Source organism: Rhinolophus sinicus, linkage group LG02 (genome assembly GCF_036562045.2).
Source record: "Rhinolophus sinicus isolate RSC01 linkage group LG02, ASM3656204v1, whole genome shotgun sequence".
Taxonomy (NCBI): Eukaryota; Metazoa; Chordata; class Mammalia; order Chiroptera; family Rhinolophidae; genus Rhinolophus; species Rhinolophus sinicus.
Genome location: NC_133752.1, coordinates 194,544,554 through 194,562,732, shown reverse-complemented (window position 1 = coordinate 194,562,732; position 18,179 = coordinate 194,544,554). Strand labels below are relative to the sequence as shown.

At 45.2% G+C, this 18,179-nt stretch overlaps 2 protein-coding genes across 3 annotated transcripts in view; both read right to left on the bottom strand.

Annotated features, from left to right (window-relative positions):
• Positions 1-5,362, bottom strand: part of MEI1 (meiotic double-stranded break formation protein 1) — a 61,950-nt gene extending 56,588 nt beyond the window's left edge. The window contains exons 1-3 of the mRNA XM_019734445.2: positions 5,198-5,362; positions 2,530-2,653; positions 1,664-1,714 (exon numbers count right to left, since the gene is read on the bottom strand). Coding sequence (XP_019590004.2) covers positions 1,664-1,714; positions 2,530-2,653; positions 5,198-5,362 — 340 coding nt within the window. The remainder of the gene's footprint in view (positions 1-1,663; positions 1,715-2,529; positions 2,654-5,197) is intronic.
• A 1,017-nt stretch (positions 5,363-6,379) lies between these two features.
• On the bottom strand, positions 6,380-18,178 carry LOC109448851 (uncharacterized). 2 transcript variants are annotated; one of them, XM_019734572.2, is made up of 3 exons: positions 17,943-18,178; positions 14,546-14,605; positions 6,380-13,288 (listed from the first exon to the last, which is right to left on the bottom strand). In XM_019734572.2, exons 2-3 carry the CDS (start codon positions 14,579-14,581, stop codon positions 9,164-9,166), a joined length of 4,161 nt encoding a protein of 1,386 aa, XP_019590131.2. In that variant the 5' UTR covers positions 14,582-14,605; positions 17,943-18,178; the 3' UTR covers positions 6,380-9,163. The 2 variants fall into 2 exon arrangements, with proteins under 2 accessions (XP_019590131.2, XP_019590130.2); XM_019734571.2 differs by lacking the exon at positions 17,943-18,178 and having other exon boundaries at positions 14,546-17,918.
• Position 18,179: the final 1 nt, after the last annotated feature.

The window sequence follows — 18,179 nt, the reverse complement described above, 5'->3', positions numbered from 1 at the left end:
TAATTTGTGTTAGTCGCCTTTTCTATCTGCACCCCCCGCCCCAAACCATCTGTGCACATCCAGACCGAAGGATTTCTGGCTTCCTCATTGTTTTGTATTAGTGGTTCACAACTAGGCTGCACATTAGAATCACCTAGGAAGCTTTAAAAAAAATACTAACGCCCAAGTCCCACCCTAGACCAATTATATCAGAATCTCTAGAGAAAGAGCCTAAGTATCTGGATATTTTTTTATTTTCCTCAGGTAAGTCTATTGTGAGGCCAAGGTTGAAAACTACTATTTTATCTATACTTTTTTTCCTTCCTCAGAATTTGCTCCTTCATATGCTAGAAAATAGAGTTATTAGTGCCTTTGCCAATAATATCTCACAACCCCAGGCTGCCCTTCTACACAATCATTTGTGATGCTTGTGCCAGTGTCTCTGAGGAGGGGTAGGCAAGAGGCTGGCTCTGCAAGTGAGAAAAGCTGCAAACTAGATTCAGCTGCTGCTGTGGGCAGGCTCTGCCACTTCCAGGATAAATAAGCATTCTAGGATAACACAGAAACAGGAAGAATGCAGGGAGCAAACAGGAAACTGAGAAAGGAGCAAGTCCTTCTTTGCCCGGTAGTTTTGCTGTCTCCATCTAGTGTCCACCACCTCAGTGAAGTTATTGGGGTCTGATGAGGGTTCTGCAAGCTATGCTGGCACAAACCAGAAGCGAATGGCTTTAGAATTATAGCCCCACTCAAGATGGCCTTAAGGAAAACGGTGAAGAGAAATCTTCCCACCCCTTCCAGTGGTCAGAACTTCAAATGATACACTGTTTGCCCACACTGTCTAGATTGAGAGATGGTCAGAAGTACATACATATCATATTGACTTATGATCTGTTACAGCTGCTAGTAGTTACGGATGCTAAGTATGTGGCTGGATGCTCAAGGGCCCAGCAGCAGCCAAGCAGCATCCTCTCCCCAGAGGTCTGAGTTTCCTATATGGGGTCCTTCCTCCAAACTTGTAGTTTAATAATTCCAACCTCTCCCTTGTTTTCCCAGCCCTAGGAGTGGGAGCTGCTTTCTAAAATTGCTACCTCGTGAAAACTTGGTGTTCTCTTTTTGCCTTCAGTTACCTAGATAATAATTATCTATATTAAAGTGGCGTGTGTTTTTTTCTGTTCAAATAACTGGTGTGGTTTGTTTCCTGACTAGACCCTAACTGATGCAGTTCTTGCTCTTTCTGCAAGAATCCTACTACCCCAGTACTCTCGTCTTTCTTCTTTAGTCCTTTATAGGTAAACCAACACATTTCCACAGCTTTAACACCTCCTATGTGCAGACAACTTCCAACCAACTAATATGAATGTAGTAAAATCAGAGTCTTGTACATGTCTTTCTAACAGCATTCAGCAGCTCTTATTTACCAGCCAGTCTCTCCTCCAGATTATAAACTCTCAGAGGGCAGGACCATGTCTTACTCATCTGTGTATCCCCAGTGTCTAATACAGTATTTGGCACAGAGCAGGTGCCCAAGAAAGAAATACAGAATTAATGGCAGACAATTAATTGAGTTTTCTTTATCTGTGTCTAAAATGAAACATTTTATCTCATCTATGCATCAAATAATGAGAGCTGCATTCAGGCTAAAATCTCCAGCTTCAAATGTTAGGTGCACACAATTTCACCTTACCTTCAATACAGAGATTTGCTATACTCCCATCTTCCACATTGCATAACAGTCCTTAGAGCAGAGGGAGGGAAGAGGGCAATAGGTAATAGTTAAAAGAAAAACAAAGGCACACTGAATTCTAAGACTAACAGCAGCTTTAAGCAATGTTTAAAATTTTATGCTCCCACCAAACACCTAGACTTTCAATGACCCATTCTGGCTTTAAAGGAATAAAAACAGCCAGTGTGGTACAGCATAAAAACTGTGTGCTCTAAAGTCTGACAGACCTGGGGTAAAATTCGTTCTGCCAGTTGTTAGCTATGACCTCCCGGGGCCTTGGGGATCATTGTCTCTCCCTTAAAGGACTGACTGTCTTGGCGGGTTATAAAGCCTGAAAAGTCTCTAGCAGAGAAATGTACGCAATACAAGTTAGCTCCCCTCCTCCTTGAAAGGGCTCATTCCATAGAACATTATAATTGTATTAAAAGAAGGGACCTTTTAATGCATCTCATTTTATACATGAAGAAACTAAGGCACAGGAGCGAGGAAGTAACTCAATTAGGGTCACAGCCAGGTCAGCAAACTCCAGTCTGGACCTCCTGATCCTGTTCAAAGACCATACAGACTGCCTCTTTGAAAGATCAGACATCCCCCATATTCATCTCACATTTTTACTAACCTCTTAGCTGTAATTACCATACAATGCATCATGTATCTTAGAAAGGTGACTATTTCTTCATCATTATGACAAAACAATTTGCTAATAAGTTAAACTGTTATTTTGCAAAAAGTCTAAATTATCTTTCCAAGACCATTTCTCCAAAACCCCAAAAGCAAATATACATATTATACATGCAAAATTCATGTCATTTCCCTTTTAATCTCACCAAAAAGCATGTTTATGAAGTGAATACAGACTCTCTGATCCTGAGCCACCAGCTGCATGACCAGGGAGGCATGCCTCACGAGGACATCTCTGAAGCAGGACAGCACATGTTTCTTTCGCACCAACTTGGGGTAGATGAAGAAAAATGTTCAATAGCAACCAAGTCTCAGCCATTCTGAACCCAAACAATTCTAATTATATACAATACATAATTATACAAACATAATTACAAGATTATACTGGAGGGATCATTTAATTTATGGTAAGATCATATTCCCTCAAGGGAGTATGGAAAAGGGCATCATTTACACATACAGAGGATTATACATGAGCTAAGGTTCCTAATATCCTATTTTTACATAGCATTTTTCTCTTCACAAATTTTTCATTTGTCTACTTGCTCATTTAATCCTAACAAGCTGGTGAAGCAAGGAGAAACAGGTTTTTATTATTATGGCCATTTTGGAGATAAGACGACTGAGGCCGAGACTTTCCCAAGGACTCAAATCTAAGTCTCCAGCCAAGTCTTGTCAAAGGTCAATGCTTTCCACTTCAACAGTCCAGCAGAGTGATACTGAGGACCTTTTGTCAACCTTACAGAGGTAAGTAGAGAAAATACATCCTTCCACTCAAGGTAGACATAAATCTTCACATTCAATTCACCTCCCTGTACAAAGAACTGAGTAGTAGCTGTGCAGAGCAGCAAAAGTTGTGTCAAAAAAGGGGTGTGCACAGAGGGTATAATAGGAACATGGGTACATCTGATTACATCACCCCTTCAATTGGTGAGAGCTGAAGCTAAGAAAATTGTGTTCAGTAAAAGGGGAAGTTGCATCTCTTATTGCCTCTAATCTTCGTTATTACAAGTCTCCTGTTTTCCTTCACCAATTCCTCCTACATAAAACATAGCTAGTAGTCTAAATGAGTCACGCAAAAAATCTCAATGACTCTCCTTCACCTGACAATCTGATTAAGTCCAAGCTCCTTAGCTTGGATTCAGACTTTTCAAGGAACTGATCTTAACCTGGCTCTCCAATCTCAACTTCCCTTCAAACACTCTAATTGCCTTCCCAAACTCATCCTTCCTAATACCTACCTCCTGGGATAAGCTCCCCATCTCCTCTGGTCCAAATCTTACCCATATTCTCAAGCCTAATTCAAATGCTTCCTCCTCTAATAACCTTCCCTAATTTCTCTCCTTATCCCACACAACTCTTTACCAGACATGTCCATTTTTGAAATTCCCAGTAATGCGTTCTCTTATTTTCTCCCCTGCGTCACTATTTTGCTCATCTCTGTATCTCTGACTCACTGTCCAAGAATGACAGCCTCAGAACTTCTGGCCTCAATGATACATCTCAGATGTTATCAGCTAGTTCAGCGGCGCTCAGATTATAATCTGGGGACCCTAGGAATGCCCAAAGCCCTTTCAGGGAATCCATGAGATCAAAATTATTTTCATATAATACTAAAATGCTATTTGCCCTTTTCACTCTTATTCTCTTACAAGTGTACAGTGAAGTTTTTAAAATATTACATGACAGGTGATATCACAACAGATTACATGTAGCAATATGAGAATCCAGGTGTTTTCTATTAAACCTTACATTAAAGAGACTTGCAAAAATGTAAGACTAAGCCAGTCCTTTCACTATCTTTTTTTGTTTTGGAAAATATACTTTTACTTTTTAAATTACTTATGCCACAGAACTGTACACTTAAATAGTTCAAATGGCAAACTTTAAGTTATTTTGCCAGAATAAAAATAACTTTGTTAATATGTAATAGATTTACATTATTTTTAAGTAAGTTAATATTTTTATATTTTGTTTTGATTTCGAATACAGTAAATATCAGTGGATATAACCCACATAAAAGCTCTTTGGAGTCCTCAACAATGTTTAAAAGTGTAAAGGCATCCTGAGATAAAAAATTTGAGGACCACTGAGCTAGCCCCTCCTCCCATCCAAGGCGCGAATTCCCTCCTCACCTCCACCCCCCATGAATCTGAGAGAAAACTGATCTCCCAAACTCTTCCTGGACGCCTCCATGAGAAAAGTCACTTCAAAGGTGGGTAGGCACCAAGGAACAGGCAGCCATGTTTCAGCCAGCTCTGCCTATGAAGCCTTCCCCTTCACCCCCTTTCTGCCCGGCTGTAACTTCCACCTGTCGTTCCTGTCATCAGAGACCCAGGCAGCCCTCTCCGCCACATTCACACCCTCAGGAATCTGAAGGGAATGAGGCGCCTAGCTCACTGGCTGAGAGCGGACTACAATGGAGGCAGCCTGAGGTAAGCCTAAATCCTGGCGCAAAGCACAGAGGGTCACTACCGCAGCACAACCAGGGAGAAGGGGGAAGGCTTGCCCGGGAGTCTTGCTGGGGTCCTGGGGGCCCCAGATTCAGTGCGGACAGGGATAGGTCCATATGAGGCACAGAGTCAGGGGCAGGGCCCCGTTTGGAAAGGGCGGCCTGCGGGTTAGACTGGGGCTGAGGTGGTTCGCAAAGAGGGCCACCCTGGCAGGCTGAGGGGGCAGGCCTGTTGAGGGGGTAGATTCAACGAGGCGTGTGGGCCCAATTGAGTTTCGGAGAAGGTGCGTGGAGTTCAAGGGAGTTGGTCTGGCGAGGGGCGGCCCTGTTCAATGAGGGAAATGCGGGGGCCCAGTTCGCACCGACACGCCGGGCTCTGGCAGCAGCTCCAGCGCGCAGGCCAGGCAGAGGCGTGGGGGCACGGGCAGCAGCCAGCGCGGGTCATGCCGGTAATGTGCCCTCTCGAAGAGCAGCGCTTCGTCCCTCCCGTGGACCGCAGTGCCTGCCGCCGCGTCCCTCACAGCCATCTCTCTGCTCGCACGCTACCGCAGCCCCGAGTTTTCCCGCGCAGTTTATGCGCAAGCGCAGTTGAAAGAACCCGGTGCGCGGCGCGCGGGGGGAGGGGAGGTGTAATGCGCCTGCGCAAACCGAGTTTGGTGAAATCTCAGGGGAGCAGTGGTCCCTGAGGGCAGGTAATGGACGCAAAGACTTTCGAGAGTATCTAGAGCCGAAAGTCGTTTGCTCTTAGAGTCCGCAGGAAATCGTCTTTACCACATCGAAGGTTGAAAAGCATTTATAAAGAAGCTGTCATTAGCCTTGAAAAAGGAAGCAATCTCTTTCTACTATTAAAAAAGGAAGGAATCTCTTTATACTATTAAAAAATTAAATAAACAATCTCAGGGATTTTTTATCTAAAAGCTTTTATTAGTATTATTATTTTAAATTTACGTCTTAAGATTCTAAGACGTTTCCCTTAAAATGTTCTCTCACAGAAGTCTGTCTGCACAGCAGTTGAGATTTTGTGAGCACACAAGGAATACCGAAGAAAATACGTGTTATGTTCAATATGTTAACAATAGAAATCCGTCAATGTACAAGGATTTATTTAGCACCAAAGTGCCCAACAACTGGTTAATGTCGCAGGAGGTAAGTTCAAGAGGTGTTTTCTACATTCAGAAGCAATGTGACTAAGTGGGAAAAAAATGCTTTCCATGGCAAAATAGTTTGAAAAACAATGGTTGATTATTCAATGGAATATTATGAAGTAATGTTTGAGAAAAATAGATATTCACATGGAAAAATTAAAATGCTGTGTACAAAACATGAATATAGATTCAAGTATGTAAAGTAAATAAGCAAACAAAAAACAAGCAACACATCTTAAATACATTATAGCAGTAATACATGTTTGATGGAAAAAATAATATTTTGATATATTTTCTTCTAGTCTTTTTCTATATATTTTTACAACAGCAACATACAAATGTTTGTAAACTGCTTTCTCAGAGAAAAATATGTCATGTACATCTTCCATATCATTATATATTATTCTATATATATTTTAAATGTCAACAAAGTGTGTATTCTTTTTTAAATTAAATTTATTGGGGTGACAATGATTAGTAAAATTACATAGGTTTCAAGTGTGCAATTCTATAATACATCATCTATATATCATATTGTATGCTTACCACCCAGAGTCAGTTCTCCTTCCATCACCATATATTTGACCCCTTTTATCCTCTTCCACCAAAGTGTGTATTCTTTTTGACAAAATTTTGAATGAAGAACTGTGCCAGGAGTTAGAGGATTCAAAAGTGAACAAGAGAGCGTCCTTGTCCTCAAGGAACTAAGAGTCAAGTCAAGTAAACAGACAAGCAAATTGTTACAATAGAGTATATATGTGTTAACTATCTATTGCTGTGTAACAGATTACCTGATATAATGGGTTGAATGGCAACCCTCAAAAAGATATCCCCATGTCTGTTATGGACTGAATTGGTACCCCAAATTCAGATGTTGAAGCTTTAACCCCAAATGTGACTGTATCTGGAGATAGGGCCTTTAGGAGGTAATTAAGATTAAAGGAAGTCATAGGGATTGAGTCCTAATCCAATAGGATTGGTGGCTGTATAAGAAGACAGAGAAAGATCTCTTGACCTCTCCATATACATGCATCAAGGAAAGTACATGGGAGAACATATTGAGAAGGTGGCCGTCTACAAGCCAGGAAGAGAGCTCTCACTGGAAACTAAATCAGCCAGAATTTTGATCTTGGACTTCTAGCCTCCAGAACTGTGAGAAAATAGATTTCTGTTGTTTAAGCCACATAGTCTGCAGTATTTTGTTATAGCAGCCAGAGCAGACTAATATAACATCCTAATCTCCAGAATTTGAAAATGTTACCTTATTTGGAAAAAGGATCTTTGCAGTTGTAATTAAGTTAAGGGTCTTGAGATGAGGAGATCATCCTAGAGTAGCCAGTGGGCCTTAAATCCAATGACAAGTGTCTTGAGAAGAGACCCGCAGAGTAAAGGAGGAGGCAATGTGACCACAAAGACTGAGGTTGGAGTGATAGCACCACAGGCCAATGAATAACTGCAGCCACCAGAAGCTGGGAGAGACAAGGAACTGATTGGCCCCCAGAGCCTTTGGAGGGAGTGTAGCCCTGCTGACATATTGACTTCAGACTTCTGGCCTCCAGAACTGTGAGAGAATCAGTTTCCGTTGTTTTAATTCACCAAGTTTGTGATAATTTGTTATGATAGCCATAAAAAATGAATATGAGCCAAACTTTAGCAGCTTAAAACAACAAACATTTATTATCTCATAGTTTCTGTGTATCAGGAATCCGGCATGGCTTAGCTAAGTGACTCTGCCTTGAAGTCTCTCATGAGGTGGTAATCATCTCAAGACTCAGTCGGGCTGAAGGATCTGCTTCCAAGTTCACTCACATGATTGGTGACGGGATTTGGTTCCTCAAAGGCTGTTGGTGTGAGGAACTTACTTTCTTGATGGCCGTTGTCCAGTGGCCTCCTCAGTTTCTTGCCACATGTGCCTTTCCATAGGGCAGTTTACAACATGGCGAATGGCTTCCCTCGGGAGCAAGCAAGAAAGTGAAAGAAGTGCCCAAGATGGAAGCTACACTCTTTGTAACCTGTTCTCAGAAGTGATATTCCGTCCTTTCTGCTATATTCTACTTGTTAGAAGTGAGTCACCAGATCCAATCCACACTCAAGGAGAGAATACACAAGGCATCAACACCAGGAGGTAGGAAGCAGTGGGAACCCTAGAGGCTGCCTACCACAGTATATTAGGTTGGTGCAAAAGTAATTGCGGTTTAAAAGGTTAAAAACAATTGCAAAAACCTCAATTACTGTTGCACCAACCTAATATATGCTGTACACAGTAAAGGTAGGCATGAGTTGCTATGGGAACACTTTGCTGGCAACAATGCATAGGAAGAAACACATTAACTGGGTCATAGGAGTATGGATTATTTTCCCTTTTCCGAATTTCCTAAACTCTTTAGTGAGCATTATGGGTTTTACAGTGAATTGAAAAATCAGCTAAATGAAAGAGAAGACAGAAAAGGAGAAAGGAAAGAAGGGAAGGAGGATAAAAGAGAAAAAAGGAGAAAACCTGAATTAAATTCCCAACTCCACCACTGAATTAGGCGCTGTGAATCTGTCTGCAGAAGCTGTCTCCAGAAGTATCACAAGATGTAGTGCCCTTTGGCTAAGAAGCTTCAGACTTCATTAAAACAAATGATGCGCTCCAGGATGTCCCACAGGTGGGCCAGGCAAAGCAACGGGTCATTATGGGTGGCAGTGCTTGAGAATTGGAGAGGTGGGGATGGTTTTTCTGTGAAGTCTGTGTATGGGCGGCAGAATCCCAGCAGGGCAGATGCCCAGTGATCAGCTTCCCTTCCTTGTGACCAAAACGACCTGAAAAATAGTGTCCAGTGCAGAACACCAACTCTCCCTGCAAGAAGCTGAGGCTCAGTCAGAATTGGCTTGGAACAGGGCGGCACAGAACCATGATAGAAACCTCAGTAAATCCTACTATGAGGAGCCGGGGAAGGGAGTTGCTTAGGAGATGACGTTGGGCTGACCCTCATTCCCCACACCTTAAAAACCAGAGAGTAGAAGTGGCTTCTCCCCACCCAGAGAGTATCCCAAGCCCCAAAAGGGGGCACTCAGAAAACACGTGCCAAAGAAATCAGAACCCCACAGGTTTCAAATAACCAATTTTATCAGAGGCTTTGGGGCTAAGCGGGCCACTCCCACGCCTTCTCTGATGTGTTCTGAGGACTCCGGAACAGCAGCCTATTTTCTAAAAAAACGTCGGAGCAGAAAACATCTCAAATGCTTCATAAAACCAAGTTTTTTGGAGGCCAGTGGATTCTGCGGGGTCCCATTTGGGTGTTCAGGCTCCCCTTGACCCAGGAGGTGCTCTGTCTTAGGAAGAGCTGCTCCAGCACAGCAGTGACCTGGTGGCTGAAGTTCCCTCTTCAGGGAAGTGCAGACTTCAATGCTGTCCTCCTTTACACGTGGGTCAACCACTTTGGGAAGCAGGGTAGGATCAGAACCCCTCAGGCTCAGGTTGGGAGCTGGGTGCTGGGGCTTGGCCAGGGGTGGGGACCGGGATATCTTGTTCAGCAGGGTCATGCTCAGCCTCACTGCAGCCTGACCTTGGAAGCTGGAGATGTCTGTGGAACAGGAGGGAGGCTGCTGCCCAGACCTTCTGCCCTCTACAGGCTCCAGGCTTCCTCTTCTCCAGTGCGTGGGCTGCTGCCATTTGAGTTTGGGGGGCTCAGAGGCCTCCTGGGATGTGCTCTCCTTCCTCCAGCGGTCGTGGCCTGCCCTGGAGTACGAGGTTCTCACTCTGCTGGGAGCCCTCTCTGCCCTCTGAGAGATTCCTGCCCTAACCATTTTCCTGCCCATGCTGTTCTCCCTGGAAGACTCTCGGACCCTTTCTTGGCCACACCAGCTCCTAGACTTTGCTGCAGGACTGGGGTTCCTGGGAGCAGGGAGCTTAGCCCTAGGAAGAGCCTCTTTGAGGACATTCTGTGGTTCTCTGGGGCCCCCTGGTGGCCTGACTCTCTGGGGCTTTGGGGGATGGATGGAAATGCCCGCGGTCTCCGACCTCCGTGACCCACACTTCTCCAGAGCTCGGGCTTGTGTAGAAAGTTTCAAGCTTTTTCTTTCTGAGGGTTGAAACCTCCGGCACCTCTCAGGGGACTTAAGGCCTGGCATGGAGCCCTGGGCCTCACAAAGCCTTTCTTGCTGCCGTTGGAGCTCACAGGCTGTGTATAATCCAGGGAGCTGCACCCCAGCAAAGGACTGTGGGCTCGGGCCTAAGACGTTAAAGAGCAAATGGGACTCCAGAATACGCTGAGGGAGGCCCCACTTCAGGTGTGCCATCTTCCGCCGCATGAGGGACTCCAGGAGCAGTCGTTGGCTCTTCTTGAGGACTGGCCACTTGGGCAGGACAGTGAGGGCAGTGGGAGCATCCACCAGCACTGTGGCAGTTTGAGGGGCTTGGCCACATGAGTCAGAGGGAGAGAAAGAAGGCAGATTCAGGGAAGCAGTCAGAGACTGTGGGTTCTGGAGCTGCCAAGCCAGGCCGGAAGTCTTCCCTGGATCCACCCTTTTGTCCCTTTGCCGGCTTCTCTGGGGTTTAGGTGGGGCCTGCCGGGAGGCTGGACTGATCCCCACTTTGTGCTTCCTGGCAGGGGCTGTGCTCTGGCTAGCCAAATGCTCTCCCTCTCCACTGGCGAGCAGGAAGAGTTCACCCCGGTGGGGGAGAAGCTTCATCTCAGGACAGGGAGCAGAGGCCACTGCCTGTTTCTGTTCCATGGCCCCATAGCCAGAGCCAGTGAGGGCTGCGGGCCTCTCATTCCCAGAGCAGTCAACTTGGAGATTGTCTTCAGCAGCATCCTTTCCTCTGACTTGGTCCTTTTTTCCTCCCCTTGGAACTCCAGGCCTTCCAGCATCCTCAGCTCTGCACTTTCTCTGGCTCCCTACATTCCAGATGTCAGCAGTATCCTCATCTCCACTCTTGTTCTGGTTCCCGTGCCCTTGCATCTGGATCTCTCCATCAATTTGACTTCTTAACTGTCCTTGGGACTCTCCCCCAGGAACCTGAGTCTCTCTACCATCACCACCTGTGGTCCCTCTCGGGTGTTTCTTCCCTTGTACTTGAATTTCTGCACCATCCTCATCTCCAATCTGCTCCTGGTTCTTCCACTCTGATGAAGAAGCCTTTCCATTAACTTTACTTTTTAACAGTGTCTGGTTCCCTCCCCAGAAAGAACCAGAAAGTCTCTGGATCTTTCTACCATCCTCGCTTACAAGTTCTCTCTGGTTTCTCTTCTCCAATATCTGTCTTTCTGTATCATTCTTTCCTCCAGTCTGCTCCCAGTTCCTACTCCCTGGTGAATGGTTCTCTCCAATTTCACTATCTAACTGTCGTAGGTTCTCTCTCTCAGGTCTCTGGGTCTCTGTACCATCCTCACCTCCAGGTTCTCTCTGGTTTCTCCTCTCTGGTGCCTGAATTTCTGTTCCATTCTCACCTCCCATCTGCTCCTGGTTCTTCCACTCTGATAAATGGGTCTTTCTATCAATATAATCTCTTAACTGACTCTGGTTTTCTTCCTCAGCTGCCCAGGTCTCTGTGCCATCCTCACCCCCAGCTTCTCTCTGGTTTCTCTTCTGTGATGTCTGAATTTCTGCTCTATGTTCACCTCCAATCTGGTCCTGATTCTCCCAACATGGCATCTCAAATTCTCTGTCAATTTCACTTGCTACTGGTCTCTGGTCTTCCCACCATAGTGCCTGAACCACCACCCAATCCTCCTCTCTTATCTCTCGGAGGTCCTTCCTTCTGGGTAGCTGGGTTTCCCCAGCATCCTGACCTCTTCGCAAGCCATGGCTTCCTGACCCCACTCGAAGTTCATGTCTTAGTTGCTTCTGGGTCTCTTCCCCAGATGCTTGGGTCTTCCCAGCTTTCTCACTTCCACCGTGATCCTGCTTATCCCACCACGGCGTCTGGATCTCTGTGACATTATCACTTCCAACACATTCCTGTTTTCCCCACTCCAGGGCCTGGATCTCCACATCACCCTCTTTTTTTACTTCTCCCAGGTTCTCCCTCCCAGATATTTGGGTTTGCACAGCATTCTCACTTCCAACCTGGTCCTTGTTTTCCTTCTTTTCTGCCTGAATTTCTGTACCAATATCACCTCTAATCTGGATTTGTTTTCTCCACCCTGACACCTGGGACTTCTCACCATTCTCACTTCCAGTCTGGCCCTGTTTCCCCAATCCTTGGGCCTGGGTCTCTCCTTCATGCTCCTCTTGGGCCTCTTTCTTGTTCTTTTCAAGTGCCTGGGTCTCTATAGCATCCTCATTTCTACTCTTATCCTGGTCTCCCCACTCTGGTGTTTGGGTCTCTGCATCAATTTTACATCTTAACTGATCTTGGTGCTCTACTATATGTTCCTGGCTTATGAGAGGATCCTCACTTCCAGCCTCCCTCTGATTTCTCTTCCCTAGTTCCTGAATTTTGGGTCTATTCTCAAGTCCCATGTGGTCGTGGTTCTCCCACCCTAAGGTCAGGATCTCTCCATCAGCTTTACTTATCACTAGTCTCTGGCTTCCCCGCTCTAGGACCTTAGTTTCTGCATTGTCCTCCATCCCAAAGTTTATTGGGAGTTGCCTTCCAGATGCTTGAATCTCACAAGAATCCTCCCCATTGCTCTCTCTCTGGTTGGCCCACCCTGAAGCCTGGGTCTCTCTACTGCCCTTTCTGCCTAGTGTCTGATTTTCCCTCCCTGGTGCCCAGGCCTCTTGTGGGCAGCCCCAGGACTTCCAGGTGGGCATTCCCCCTTGTTGGTTGGAAGGAAAAGGCAGGAATTCTTTGGAGCAGAACTGCAGTCTCTGAGATGAAGGGAGATTTGAGAGAGAAGTGGCCAAAGTCACAGAGGTGGGGTGGGAGTTCATGCTGACAGCAGGTTCCAATGTCACCCACTCTTCCTGGGTGTGGACCAACAGTTTCTCCCTCCTGCAATACATGTCCAGGTCAGGGAGCAGTGGCTTGCAAATCCAGTGAGTATGCTCATCACTGAGACACCAGGGCACCTGCCATATGTCCCAAGAACTGTCCTGAGGGAACCTACAGGTGCTTGAAAAGGAGGTGGTGCAAAAGATAGGCTCAGAAGGGGTATGGAAATCCCGACATGAGCACTGACATGGGTGCTGCCAAGAGAGCAGGTATTGGGCCCATGATTCCCAGAGGCTCCTCCAGTATTTCCATCTCTTCTTTTGTGCACATTGTTGAACATGAGCATTCAAGCCCCTGAACTTGCCAGGACTGAAGAATAACTTAGGGATCAGCCCCAGACAAGTGTCATGTCTCATGGAGAACACTGCCCACTTCTGTGGTGGCACCTGTAGATGAGAACAGAGAAGCAAAATCCTTGCACACATTGTCTCATCTAATCCCCACAGCTCAGAACTGTTATCTCCATTATCCAGATGAGGATGTTGGGGCTAAAGAAAGGGGGAGTCATTTCCCTTAGGGCAAACAGTAGTCGTTCATTCAGAAAAGATAAAACATTTACTCTGGGCCAGGCATTATTCTAGGTGGTGGGGGTACCAGCATGAACAAGACAAAGTCCCTTCGGGAGCTATCTTTTAGACATGGGAGACAGACAATAGCCAAGTATACAACATAGTGTTACGTATGAAAGTGTGCTGATGGAAATGAAGCAGAATAGTCAGAGAAGACAGAGAAGCAGAGCAGTCAGAGAAGACAGAGTAGTCAGAGAAGGCCTCTCAGAGGTGGTAACATTTGCCTAGAGACCTAAGTGAAGTGAGGGGCAAACCAAGCGACATCTGAAGAAAGAGCATTGTAGGCACAGGAGATATTAGTGCACAGACCCTGAAGATAGAACAAGGTCATGTGTATAAGAACAACTAGAAAGTCCATGTGACCAGAATGGAATGAATGACCAGGAGAGTTCTGGGAGATGAGGTCAGAGAGAAACGAGGACAGACAATGCTGGACCTTGGAGTTGTGGTTAGAAGTTTGGATTTTATTCTGAGTTTGATGGGAAATGCATCCATAAGAACCAGTACAGGGTTTTGAGTGGCACAGTGCTGTGATCAGTTTTTTGATCAGCATATTTTTGGGCTGCTGGTCTGTTTCTTTACCTAAGTACACATGGATGTGTTCAGTTAATGAAAATTCATTGATCTATATACTTATAATCTGTGTATATATATTATTCTTGAGTTAAAAGTTTTAAATAAGAAAGAAGAAAGTCATTCTGTTGGCTGCGTGAGTACTGACTGGCTGGGTGAGAGAGGTGGCGGGAACCACGCCGAAGGCAGCGTCTGAATTCCAGGTGAGACACAGGGGGAGCTTTGCCCAGGTGGATGTGGTGAGGTTTTGAAAAGTGATCAGGTTTGAGATATGGTTTGCAAGTAGAGCCCATAGGACTTGGAGAGGGATTGAATATGTGGAGTGAGGAAGAGAGGAGTCCAGGGTGACTGCTGGGCTTGGGCCAAGATGTGGTTCTCCCTGACCCATCTGAGTTCCTCAGTAGATTCATCCCTGTACACAGGGCATAGAATAGCATCTTCATAACAAGTGACTGAAACAATCATGGTGCTGAGGGAAGGAAGTGTATGAAGTTCCCTCACCTGTATGACCTTCTTCATGCTGAGGTGGGTCCTCATGACCTGGTGCCAACAGTGCCGGACCTGCCAGATCAGAAAGAGACAGAAGACGAGCAGGTTGCCACAGCACCGAGGGTCCCTGCAGCTGTGATCCTCAGAGAGCAGGCCCCGCACTGGCTCCCACTCAGGGCCCTGGAATGGCCCCACCACGGCACAGGCACCCAGCAGTGGCAGTAACATGACAAAGCTTAGGTCAGGCAGGTGGTGTTAGGGAGTTGGAGGGCAGGACTGGCCCAGCCATGTCGGGGTGGGGTACCCCTACCTCATAGCACCTCTGTCACTGAGGCCACCTCACAAAGGGGCCTGATGCTCCAGCCTCAGCTCCAGCTGCTGAACCTGGCACCAGAGCTGGCTAACATGCCCTCAGTGCGGGAAAGGACAGCGTTGGGGAACTGCCCAAAAGGAATTAAAAGGAAGAAGAATTTGTTTTAAACATCCTGTCCTCTGGAGTGAAGAGATTCAGTCCTCCCACGGATGGTGGGGCGATGTAACCTGTAGTCTGCTGATTTCTTTCCTCCTATTCAATGTAATACTTTTATCCATTTGTCCATCTGTCTATCCAATAACAAACATTTAATCAACATTGTATTGAACATGTGCATTCTTATTTGACCACCCAGATTACTTTTCCCATCTCAGGATCAGTGATGCTGGGAGAATAAATGCTACCCTGAATACATGCTACTTTCTTTCACCTAAAAATTATATTCAAAATATTGAAATATGGAGTGAGCAGGGACATCAGCCAATCAGAATGGACCAGACTTTACCCAGCTTTAATAGCTGGGTTGTAAGTGGTTCCTGGGGTCCTAGGGACATCACTATTTACCAACCATTTGGGAAGCATTTCTCTATTTTAAGAACTCAGTATGCCACACAATGTGTTCTGGCTGAATGTCACCCCAACTTATACCTGATACTCTCTCACAGACCCAGGACAACTAAAGAGTAGAGAGGAGTAACGTAAGTTTGGCCAACTGGGCTCTCTCTGCCAGGGCTCTAAATATCAAGAACAGAGATTCAAAATAGAAATAGGAAGCTGGTGAGTAAAAGAAAAGCAGCTCATGGCAGCTAAGAACTGGCCCAGCTCTGTCAGTTAGGCCTTAACGTTGCTAGGAGCTGGCAACACTCATAGCTGGGCCTTGGGGTTCTCCTGCTGAACATAAACAATTCCATAGAACATCAATATCAGACAAAGCCACTCTGTGATAATCAAGACAAAAACAAGACCACTCTTTAATCATCTCTGAATATAGACAAAACGTGAACATTGTTGAAACCATAAAAATAACCAAATATCCCCTTACCTGGCTGATATGAGTGACTGCTATTTCTTTACCAATTACAGCTATAGACTCATTTCATTTTTTCCACCTTGTAGATAAGATTTATTAAGATGCCCAATCATAGAATTATTCAAACTTTCTGACAGGGTCGAATGCAGAGCAAACCCCACTTCCTTGAACCCTGCCCCAAGTCACCTAACATAAGCTCAAATCCTATAGTAAATCCTTTCTAACACCCTTTTGTTGAGAAGTCCCACAGTTCCTCACGGTGTATGATCTCCTTTGTTGCAATGAGTAATAACACTATAGGTGTGTTTCTGGTGGTCTCTGCCTATAGGACATTGACAGTGGAATGAGACTGTAGAATTGGTCTCACAATCGGCTTCCCTTGAACCTCTGGGCTCCACCACAGCATCGTTTCCCAAATTCCTTTTTTTTTGGTTGCTTGCCACCAAAGATCCCTAAGTGAAACAAGCATTCCCTTTGGTGCAGGCATAGTGCCAGAAGATAGGTATCCACAGTGTCCAAGGCAGCTACAAGCCCTGTCTCACAGAGTTCTCAGTGTGGTTGGAAAGGTGGACACTGAATAAAGACAAGGTCAACAAGTGCCACAAAGGACAAGGACAGGGGGTTTGTGGGTCCATATAGTAGGGGCAATTACCTGGTCTGGGTAATCAGGGAGGCTTCACTGAAGAGGTGGTGAGTAGGAGTTAGCTAAGCAGAACAGCGGAGCACATTACTCCTAATAGAGGGAGATGGATGGAGTTGGAGAGATTGGGGTGTGCTCAGGATAGAAAAAAACAGTAGGTGTGGCTGAAACATGGGGAGGACACAGGGAGTACTGAAGAAGGGCCTAATAAATCATGTCAAGGTTTTAAGATTTTAAGCACAGAAGTGTAGTAAAAGAAAAATTTCTTAGACAAATTGACCCTGATCATATGTCAACATTTATTAACTTACCAACAAGGGAAACAGCAAGATAAAAAAAGGTGGGCTAGTTCTGAGAGAACATGAAAACTAAGTAATTATAAAGTTGGAAAACAGAATTAATTAGGTAAAGGGTACTGTCTCATTATTCTTGATCATAAAACCATCAAGGCATTACTAAGAAGATCTGGGATTTGATGGTCCAAGATGCCAGGTAGGCCAAATAACAATCAGAAATTGTTATAAAAGACATCAAAAAAGCAAATGATAAGGACACATCTATGACTGTAAATTGGAAAAATAAGGTTTCATTCCCTCAACTGTGATGGCTGATAGGTCCAATTAATATGGAAACAGGAAACAGGACCCAAGAGAGGTGAGGAGCGGAATCCAAATCACAGGTTCTGCTCTAAACAGAAGCCGTCAGTGGACATTTCTTAATTTAGAGACAAATTTTGTTCTTTGATAGTCATGCATGATTTGCATGAGGTGAAGTTTGATGGGGAAATTTTTGATGTAATGAATGTTCAGTCCTGGAGCCAGTTTAAACCCATCCGGTTGCCCAATGCCACAACACATCCCAGGCAGAGCAACTAGATGTGGTGAACGTTACCCAGGCCAACAGTTAACATCCCAGGGTCCAGTTCTGGCTCTACTGCTGCCTCACCCTGTGAGCAGCTTCCCCTCTCTGGGCCTCAGTATGTGTGAAATGAAAGGGCTGAGCTGCATGATACCTAAGGGTCCTGCCAGTTCTCTACTTCTAGGTTTCCAAAGGAATTAACTGGAACTAGCCCTTAATGGTCTATTTTTGGCTAGATCCAAGTGGTCCCAAGGTGTGCCTGGCATCATATTGGAGAGAGATGAGTAAGGACCATAGAATCAGGGAGGGCCTCTTGGAGGTGGTGAGGCATGAGTCTAGTTTTAAATAATGGAGTTTTGGAGCAGCATAGAAAACAGTATACTGGCCATAAGAAAATGGGTGTCCTATGACATCTCCAAACTCAACCTGACAAAAACTCAACCCCCATCCCTAAACCTGCTCTTTTCCTGAATTCCTTACTCAGTGGATTCCATTTCTGTTGGAGTGTACTCCTCACCAGAAATTTTAACAAGGATATCTGAATATAAAGGAAAATATTTAGGCTTACCTATCATTATCTCCATACCTTTCCTTCACCAGTGACGGGTCAAAAGATTATTTTGAACACAAGAATGTGCTCAAAGATAAGCCGGGAATGGAATGCTGACGCCATTGAAACTTTGTGTTTTGCTGTGCTGTTTTTGAATGTTTAACTCATTGTTTCTGCCAATGTTGTATAGCAGAATGATCATAAAAACAGCAAAATTCGGTCCCTTGCCCGGAACTGAGGCAGTTTACCCCGGGT